Source organism: Anas acuta, chromosome Z (genome assembly GCF_963932015.1).
Source record: "Anas acuta chromosome Z, bAnaAcu1.1, whole genome shotgun sequence".
Taxonomy (NCBI): Eukaryota; Metazoa; Chordata; class Aves; order Anseriformes; family Anatidae; genus Anas; species Anas acuta.
Window position 1 is genome coordinate 33,700,623 of NC_089017.1, and position 10,966 is coordinate 33,711,588.

Below are 10,966 nucleotides of genomic sequence, written 5' to 3' on the forward strand. Positions count from 1 at the left end.
AGCACAGAGTAGAGCGGGACAATCACCTCCCTTGACCTACTAGCGATGCCGTGCTTGATGCACCCCAGGACACGGTTGGCCCTCCTGGCTGCCAGGGCACACTGCCGGCTCATATTCAACTTGCTGTCTACCACGACCCCCAGATCCCTCTCTTCTAGGCTGCTCTCCAGCATCTCATCGCCCAGTCTGTATGTGCAGCCAGGGTTTCCCTGTCCCAGGTGCAGAACCCGGCACTTGCTCTTATTGAACTTCATGCAGTTGGTGATCGCCCAGCTCTCCAACCTATCCAGATCCCTCTGCAAGGCCTTTCCACCCTCATTCGAGTAAATCTCACTCTTTTTCAACTCTTTGTCATTTATTCCCCTCCTCTGTCACTCCAGAGAACAGCTCAAGAGCTTGTGACATTTTACAACAGTTAGGGGACCCTGGCTCAAGTTCCTGTTCTGACCAAACAGATTTGTCTCTAATCCTCAGGCTACCAGAAGTGTCTGGTTGGTCATTTCCCCAAGTTCCACCCTGTACCTGTGACAGCCTCCTCACCATGTTCCACTATAGTGGACTTGAGTCTCTGTGTTCTAATGAATAAGGGAGTCATACTAACACTTGATATTTCACGGCTATAAATGAAATCAGGATTTACATAAAATAATTGATTTATATTAAAAAATAATAATTCACTGAATTACCCAGATCCTGATTTCTTTTTGTCTTTTTTCTTCTTGTTGGCCTTCTCTTTTTTTCCTTTCTTATCAGCCTTTTTGTCCTGTTTCTTCTCATTTTTGCCTTTCCCACTTTTATCACCTTTACCATCTTCTTCTTCTTCACCATCTTCCTTGGATTTCTGATTTGCCTTGTTCTTCTTCACTTTTGCAGGATCCCCATCAGAATCACTGCCCTCATTTCCACCTGCCCGTCCCCGTCCTCTCCGGTTTCTGTGCCTGCGATGCCCAGGTCTCCTTGGTTCATCTTCATCATCTCCATCCTCCTCACCACCACGTCTGGCTCTCCCTCTAGCATGTCCCCTTCTGGTTCTCGGTGTTGCTCTCTTCACCTCTTTATCTATGACAGAAACAAAAACATGAGAGAAGGCAGTATGTTAGAGGGAGGTGTTCCCTCTTGCTTGTTTCATATAGATAATCAAAAATACCTGAGTGTGGCCTCAAAGTTATCCACACCCACTAACCTGTTCCTTTGACATTTTCTTCATTCTCAGCTGCACTGCCTTCCTCATTGTCAACATCACTGCCATCTGTGGAATGGAAACAAAGGCCGGTGCATGTGAAATGTGGATTAGTCACTAGAAATTCAGGAGTTTTAGCCAATTGTTAGCATTTGACACATTGTGCCCCCTTACAATATTTGACAAACCCAGCTGTTTGGAACATGGAGAATAGCTTTCAAGAAATAAGATGAAGACAGAAAACAACAGTTATTCTTTCTTTCAGCACTCCTAGGTGCTGAGGCACCTAGAAGAGTGATTTTAGACTTACCTAGTAGATTAGGTAAGTCTGAAAATGATGACATAAAAAAAAACTTTCTCTCACAGAGGAAATATATAGGACAGGAGAATCATAAAACAGAAACAGCAAGCAGCACCCTGAAATTGGAAGAAGAAAAGAGGAGTATTAATATGATTCTCAGGCAATTCTCATATTTTCTTGAAGATGTGAAAGATAAGCACTGGCTGAAATTAAAGAAGATTAAAAGAGTCATTTTCTCATTTGACTGACTGGAGGGCATGAAGCTTCATAGTTAGAGCATTGCTGAAGAGAACACAATCCCAGAGGAAAAGGAAACCTACTCCCAAATCTTCGGTTCTAGTAAACATATCTCTAAACATCTGACAAAAGTTCTCAAAAGCACCTCAGCTCTCTTTTATGCTCTACCACAGTACTCCTTTGCCCCTCAAGAGTTGATGAAAACTTTGGAGATTCTAGAGGGAGATCCTGTTCAGAGAAGCCAGGAGTATTTCTACATAGAAACATTTTTAATTTGGTGTGGATCTCTTCCTTGTGTGCTCTCCATAAGTGCAATAAGAGGCGTTGCTTCTGCTTCCCATCAATAACCAGGAAACAATCCAGTTCATTTACCTTGTACACACTGAGCTGAGGATTATGTATATATGGAAAAGAAAAACAGTCCCTTCTTTCATGTGCATTATATCATCATACTGTATATTCATGAGATGTTCTTCTGAAATACTTACATAAAGCACTCTCTGGAAATATTGATATGAACATATTACATACCATGTCACCACTGAAACTGTTAGTATTGTTTGTCAGCAATGTTTCTTCAGAAGCAGTCTAACTAATACCTGAGAGCTAATAGGTTCTCTTTCAGGTATCCTTGTTGCAGTTTGTGGATGTCGGACATCACTTGAGACATGCCAATGTAATATTGAAAGATACATGGTAGTAAGGGGTTAATGACTAAGAAATATTACCTTGAATGGAAGCTGTCATTAGGCTCATACATAGCATGTATTTTCAGACATATGTTGTCTAACTTCCTCTTTGTACAGACGAGACAGGTGACATGTCATTATCTTTATGCTGTATTTTTCAGGCAAGAGGAAACTACAATTATCTTTGGTGTACTCATCCATAATTCTTCTGAGCTTTTCTTTCCACTCATTCCACTCATTCCCTTGTTACTTTCATGGATTTTATTAACCCACAAGAGATTCACTGAAAATTTATATACACACAGATTTATCAAGGGACTATTGTAGCTGTCAGGCACAACTTAGTCCTACCCAGTACCAAAGAACAGTAAAATACATAAGGCTGCAAACAAGAAGGAATCTTGTGTCTTTTTTCACTGCATACAATAATGTACAAAGTACTTTTATCCAAAATTTGACAGACGTTTTAAAAATAGGACATATGTAGGGATTTATGTTCCCTCTACAAAACATTTCATTGAAATTGCGATTTCTATCAATTCCACAGCATCTGCACACTTTTTTTAACTGTACAAAAATGTTATCACAATATCATCAGTGGAATGTGAAAATAAGTGCTCCTTTGTTCTCTCTGGACGTATGCCTTCTGTTGCTGACAGTAACTGGATCTGCATTTGACAAAGATCATTACGTTGCTATTGAAAGCCTGCAAAGATGACGACAGGCAACTCTGAAGAGATACTTTGCATGTAACAATAGAGCATGGTCTTTTATTTGCAACTAATGCTTTTGCTGATTCCCTCTAGCCAAACAGAAAATCCCAGGGAAGTACTTAATGATACAAGATTGGCCTCACTGGAAATTCTGATGAGTATATACAATAAGAAAGCAGTTGGAGGTTTATTACATATACTGAAACGTGCATTACCAGTGAAAGTGCATCATGCTGGAATTAGCATCATATTGACATAGTCATGAAAGTAACCATGGACTATGAAACACAGGATTAAAGAAAGCAGAATGTTGCTGTTGGGGTTTAGTTAATTTTAATAGCATAAGGGTAACAAATGTGTTAATCTGAATCCAATATTTCAGGCAAAATGTTGTGTTAAACTAATAGATTTCAGGCTGCTTGAAGAAAGTACTAGGAATGTTGTTAGAGGAGAGTGTATGTGAATAGCGATTCCTGTGTGTTTATTTTTTTTTTTTTTCACAGAATTGTTCAGGCACACAAGTGATAACAAGTTTTTTTAAGCAATTAAGGAAAAAACAAACAAACAACAAAATAGAAGAATAGAATGGAATCATGCAGCTAGAGGAAGGGCACATGCATTCCAAAGAGATACAAGTCCATCTTCAAAAAATGATTTCTTTAAAAAATTAAAATTATAACTCCAAAGTGAACTTCAGACCATTCCTGCCTCTGCAGTCTCATGTTCACCTAAAGATATAAAACATGCCCATTTTGTTTCTGAGATTGCACTTTGAAAATAAAATAAAACAAATCAAAACTTTACCACCACCACCACCCAAAAAACACCACCTTGTTCTATTACTTTTATGTTTTATTGTTAAATAGACAATTACTGCGTTTGCTTAAGGCTCACTGTCATGCACTTTGCTGACATTCATTCAAAGAGCACCTCAGCCTTCCCTGTACTGCATCCATCAAAACTCAGTCAGACCTGCAGAATAAAGAATGTTGGGGATTTGTCTTTCTGCTGCGTCCACAGAAAGAGATCTCTCCCAGGTCTTGGGATGTGATGCAGAAATCATTGCACTATAGTTTATTTTTAAAAGATAGAAGCCACACAACACACCAGATCCTCTAATTTCATTGAATACACTGTACTTTTTGTCATGATCCATGTTACTAGAAACTCTAAAGCTCAAGGTAGAACTAGAAATCATTCATTGTGTCAGCTGTAATAGCTGTTGGTGTTAGGAGAAGCAAAGTCACTGAGGTCTGTCCTGAATAACACATATATGTGCATTCATACATTCATAAATTTGTGCATTCATACCCAGCTACGTACCCACACTATAGCTATTCCTGTAATTCAGACAACATGTATCAATAATCAACTTTTTATGTTTGGGGATTTTGTTCACATCATGCAAAGAACAATCTTGTTAATTGGGTAGATATTTGAGTAATGAGAGATAAATAATTATAAATTTATTCAACAGTATTATTATTAGAAAGCTATGTCAGATCATTAAGAGTGTAATGTTTTTCAAAGAGGAAAGCAAGAGGCTAGGCAGCTCATAACTCAGCACTTTAGTTGCTTGTGGCAAACTGTGTCTTACTGAATAACCAGAGAAGTACTTCAACTATACACAAATTACATTTCATGGTGACACTAAATCCAAATGCAGTTTAGCAATAAATTTAAATGTTCTTCCACAAAACACAGCACAGAGAAACAGTAGAGAGGCATTCTGCAGGTAGTGCATTGCCATTCTGTATGAAAATTGAAGAGCATTTTTGATTCTCTTGCTTATTAAAGTAGAAATGTATAGTCTTTATTGTAGGCAAAAAATAATCACTATTCTTTTAGGTCTATAACTTTTCTTCTTTTTTAACCAGATCTTCATGTGATCCTACTTATCAAAAGCTCAGCAAAGCCTTGGTTGAAAGCAAGTCTCAATACAGTGCTCTCTAGAATTACACAATGTTCCAGAAGAGACCTCATTTCTTCACATTATTAGCACTCACAGGGCTAATTTCAGGTAATGAGGCTTTGAGTCAAATAATGTGAATTTATGTGACCTCAGCACAAATTATTTCTCAGCTGTTACTTCTTCCAGAATACTGCATCTGGCCCTAATTATACAGATATTATTAGAAATATCTGAAACTATAGCCTCTAACTCCTATGTTCTAGGAAAACCAATTATTTCCTGCTTTGTTTACTTATTTTTCCCTGGTAGTTTAAGGGAAACTTTATTATATTTCTAGACTAAAGGCAACAAAGGTGTAAAAGGTGTAATTTGAATAAGCTGTCATATCACTTGAAGTCTTATTTATGTTTAGAAACGTATATGCCAGCTAGGCTAAAGAAAGGTAGACTGGGCTCAAGCCAGAGACAAAATGAAAAATGTCAGCATACAGCTCAGGAGGAGTTCAAAATATCGACATGTTGGCTGGTGAGGAAATTGAGCACAGAACAAAATTTATAAAACTATAGAAGTCTTTGCTATGAAGTGGTCATGTAGCAGAGTGGGGGTTGGATTTAATTTGTTTTGTTTTGTTTTATGCCAATAAAGTTACCTTATTTTTTCAGTGTGGGGGGGATAATGATTCTTGGAACTAACCCAGAAAATACGTCCCATTGTAATATTACTGCCCACACTGCTACTACTAAAAACCAATTGCTAGTAAGAGCAATTCTATGTTCCCATGCTTTGGAAAAAATAAATAATAATAATAATTAAAAAAAAAAATGATTTGTATATGATTCAAACATGTTCAAATATGATTCAAAATTGACTTTTTGTCTATTCTAAGTTACAAATTTAATTTGTATCAATTAATTATTAATACAATGAATTTGATCGTCTACAGATAGTGATCTGCAAGGAATTAAGAATGGATTTATTTTTTTCCAGTGCCAGAAAGGTGTTAGCCTAGACAGCTAATAAACCAGGTGCCCAAAATACAGAAACAACCATATAAGGTCATATGAGATAACAAATGCATGTGAAGTCTCAGTCAAAAAGAATAACAAGAGATATATATTATCTATTTCTAGGTATTTGCATGCATTCTCGTAATATTATTTCTAATCACATAAATACAACGGTGTCTCAGAACATTGTGTGAGGAAAAATATCACTAAAAATAACTATCAAACACACCAGAAATAACATACCACGAATTCAACAAAAGTCTACAGCAGAAGAGTGAAATTGTACAGAGTTAATTATCTAGGATTTGAGACTTTAACAATTGAAAGCTCATACTCTTTGTGTATTTCTAAGCAGTGGAGAAAACAGCTTACCCAGTGGTGGGCATTGGAGGAGGGGACTGGAGCAGTGGGGTTAGAGTGGATGTTGCCTGCAATATAAGGCAATATAAAGCCTGACATACTTGCTGTCCCCATGAATGACTTTCCCACCACTGAGATGTAGGGCACCTATGACTTACTACAGTACACTTTTGCCACAAATCCAGTTCCCCTTCTGGAACACAAAAATGCGGTAAAACTTGACACTGAATACATGTTTCACCCTATTATTCCATCTTTCATGTGGTCACACAAACTTTTTATATGTCCCCAGGAAAAGGTTTATATACAAACAAGATTTATGCTTGAGTAAGAGCCGAGTCCCACACTTGAAACACCAGGTAAATGTAACTTGCACAGACAGAAGGAGAAAAGGAAGGTTAACAGATCTCCACCATGATTTGTAAAAAAAAAAAAAAAAAGTTATTAATGGAAGTACAGATGTTCAACAACGATGAACTAGTTATCTGCAAAGACTTTGGCCTAAGTCCCTCTGCTTTTCCAGAACTGACAAGGAGATTTTTTTTCCTAACATCTTTGTGCTCTTGTGCTATTAAAAAAAAAAAAAAAAAAAAAGCCTACAAAAGCTACTTGATCTTATAAACACTTCTGATTTTTTTTTCTTATACTGCAACATCTCCTCAAAATTTTAAACAAGATCCAGAGCTGATGGAATAGAAAAGCATTGGGAAAGCTGAGATTTAAAAAAAAATGACAACACTGATACCAAGAACTGAAGGCTGCTGACACGTAATTACATTTCCAGAGTAACCTGGAGAGTTTGGAAGAAATAGAAAAATTTAAAAGTGATCTAAGGAAAGAAAGCATAAGAGTATTCCAAATCCTCACGCATGTAATTTCTTTCCATCATTGACCCTGTTCCAGATATAGAAGCATAAAATTTTATCTTCTATGAAAAAACAGAGTAGGTGTCCCAAGTCCCAAATCCAAAAATCTGATTATTTCTTTCTTGTCTAATAAATATATTTTTTTCCTGTACTTTTGTTTTCAGACCTGCACTATGAATATGATGCAAAATTAACATTGTAGTTTTATTTCCAGATTTATGGCCTCCTTTGCACAACATTTACATACAAACCTGATGGCTCAAAATTGCTTTCTCCTCAGCTTTAGTGAAAATAAATGTGATATATATATATATATATATATATATATATATATATATATATATAAGCCAAGTAGATTATTTATATCTTTCCAAAATGTCTTAAATTTATGCCTTTTTAATGATGTTCTGCTTGACTCTAACAACTAGGCTAAAGATCGCTCCTCTCCCCAGTCCCTATCCTCAATAAAAGTTTCCATGTTTCATAATGAGTTACATGAGATACATTTTTGTTATCTAGATTCAGAATACTATTTTGAGAAATTATCATTAGGTAAACAAAGTACCAAAAGCAAACAAATAGAAACAGACTGCATAGATTTTGTTTGGCCAGTTTCCAGTTGTTTTTTTTCATTAAATTATTTTTCATTAAATATCAGAGCCATCAAAGTGATCAGTCTTCCCACTACAAGATGTGAAATTATTTATTGAACTGTTTAGAGATTCAAACTGATCTGTCAAAACCCAAAGCCTTCTATTTATATTCTTAATTCTTGGAAGCAAAAAAGATACTAGCTATGCACTGCATATAGCTAAGTACTAAAATTTAAACTGAAGGTTACAGGATGACTTCAGAAATGCAGTAGAGAGAATTTCACCTTGAATAGGCTAAACGCCAGATACACAGCTCATACAAAGTGTCCTACATGGGCAGAGGCTAAAACCCATCACTGAAAATAACTTTCCCGGCCTTCAGTGTTTGAGAATTCATCTCTTCCCTCAGCTTTCCAGTAATTTCATTAAAGAAGAAAAAATAATTTCATAGCCATAATAATGGAAAGAACACCTTCATAGCTGCCCTTGAATGTGTCCTAGATTATTATTATTATTGAAATATAAATTGAAAAACAAAAATAATAAATAAGAATTTCATTTCTGGGATTAGTAGAACTACAGATATTTGAGACCATACTTTTTTGTGGTTTTCCAAGTTTGTGTTGCATGTTTTAGTTCCTATGAACAGAAATAGTAGTTGCAACTTAAATATATATTTATATAACCTGTTCAGCATTAGCTATAAATTTATGAAGTAAAATCATTCATATTCAGTTACACTCACACAAGCAAATAAAGTGCTTATTCTTCCGCACCTAAACTGGCAATGATGTAAATACTAAACTAGCCAGAATATTTGTACTATGATGTCATGAAGCCACCAATGTGTCCCTTAAGAATTAGTGGTGGGCTGTAGCCTGCAGACCACTGCAGCAAAAGAGGTTCAAGACGTTGCTAGAGGGGGCAATATGCTTTTCTACTGTGCTACTAAAGAGAATTTGCCCAAAATCGTAGCCTAGTCAATATTTGAAAATTACCATATGAAACAAATGTAGGAGAAATATAATTTAATTTCAATTCACATCCGTAAATTGATCATTGTTTTTCCACTGGTAAGAAAAAATGACATGTCTGCTAAATATTCTACTAAACAACAGACTGAGCCATAGCAGATCCAGCAGGCACTGGGGCTAACAGTGGGGATTCCATCTGATTACAGTCTCCTCTTCTAGTTTCCTTCCAGGGTGTATTTACACACCCCAAGGTGTGAGTGTTGTTTCTCACAAAAGGCAGAGGAGAAAGATAATTCCACAAGGAACTCCTCAGAATTTCAGCCCCTTCATGAAAGAATAGATAATATTTTACAGGTCATTGGCTATTCCACTTCGTATACTAAATAGACACCTAAACATGTAGTGCTTGGCCTACCCAAGATTACACCTCTGACAAGCTTCCAAACCCATTGCTAACCGTAATAAAGCAACAGGGAGAAGCTGCATTTACATTTTCTCTTCATCACACAGTTAGCTTGATGGTGGGCAATTTTTCATTTTCATTGCAGTTTTTACTGCAAAAATTAGGATCAGAATATTAAATGTCCAATGCATTCTAGAAAGCTTGAGATGTCAGTAAATCATACCAATCTGACCTTTTCAGGTTTGAAATGTGATTTATTTAGCTTATTCTCATTCACTCATAGTGGTGTTAACATGGGAGGAACAAAAGTTTATATATATAAAAAAAAAAAAAGATACAGCCTATGTTCAAGCTACAAATGCAGCATTCTTGGTTGATCTTAGCCCAGTTGCATTTTTTACTATCTTGTGGGGAAACAGCTCTTCTAAGATAGTCTAAGTATCTACAGCTGACATTTTTATGCTGATTTTATTGTTGTTATAGGCTCTTTTCTTTTGGTCTCTTTTAAACAACCACTCTGAAGATTTGCGCGGTAAGTCATTTTCTTTATGGGAAGCCTAGGAGAGTTAATTCACATTCATGATCTTAGTGAAATAGACCATACAACTTCTACCATTCCAGATTTTGTAGAAAACATGCTATGAAACAAGAAGAAAGGCCAAAACAAGGCTTCACTAGAGCAGAAGATATAAAAAATCTGTGGCCTTAAACTGTGTTTCTGCAACTCTTCTGCAGTCCAATCTTTGAAAAAATACTCCTCAAAACTGTCAGCAATGATGAAGCAAAAGATACTGTACCAAAATTGTAAAAAGTTTAGTGTCTGAGCTCTGTGCTGACTAATTCTAGTCAAAAGACTCAGTCCAATATATGAGACTAGAAGGCAGATGATTACAGAAAACTTAGGACCTTGATAACATAAGAAATCATTCATTAGAAACGTTAATAAAAACATGTATGTTCTAAGATCATGCCCATTTTCTTATTATTCAGATAAAATTCTACATATGCTACATTAAATTGTGTGTTTCCCTCATGCTAAAATGAGATCCAACAGCATGTACTTATTAAAAAATAAATTTATCAGTATCAATATTTGTAGGAAAAGAAGCAGGAAGGAGGTAGGGAGGGATGAAGATGTTCAAACAAGAGGAAACAAAATTTTATCGACACTAAAATGCACTAAGGTTTATATTCTGCTAGAATGTTAAGCAATCCCTTATGATATTTTCAACAGAAGTGATTACTATTACTCTTACTATTATTTTACATTATAAGTATGGATTAAAAAACACAGAAACACTTTTTCATAGTAACAGCCTTGGTACTTAGCGAGGCTTAACAAGAATTAATACATTCAGAAACCATTTCAGAATAACATACACGAAAATTTCCTTCTGTGATGAAGATTATTAATTTTATGTTTGTCACAAATCAAAAATATCAATATTTTGGTAATAGTAATATTGTTCATACCATACATACAGTTCATATAATACTGTTGTTTTGCATTTTGCCAGAACAAGAAATGTCATTATTTATAATCCTAGAAATCATTTACTAGCATCCAGAACAGAGAAGCATCAGTGCAGAAATATTGTTAATGCTTCATGAAGCATTTATGCTACTACGAAGAATATGATAGAATTTAATACTAAATACTGAAAGCAATAAACAATGGAAAAGTTGTGCACCTTACAGAGGCCACATAAAATCCTAATTTTCTTAAGGATC

General features: G+C 35.7%; 1 protein-coding gene across 1 annotated transcript in view; it reads right to left on the reverse strand.

Moving 5' to 3' along the window:
* The window catches only part of TMC1 (transmembrane channel like 1), a 67,507-nt gene extending 63,231 nt beyond the window's left edge, over window positions 1-4,276 (reverse strand). Inside the window, exons 1-3 of the mRNA XM_068667795.1 lie at window positions 4,228-4,276; window positions 1,184-1,249; window positions 687-1,059 (exon numbers count right to left, since the gene is read on the reverse strand). Coding sequence (XP_068523896.1) covers window positions 687-1,059; window positions 1,184-1,249; window positions 4,228-4,276 — 488 coding nt within the window. The remainder of the gene's footprint in view (window positions 1-686; window positions 1,060-1,183; window positions 1,250-4,227) is intronic.
* Between the last annotated feature and the right edge of the window lie 6,690 nt (window positions 4,277-10,966).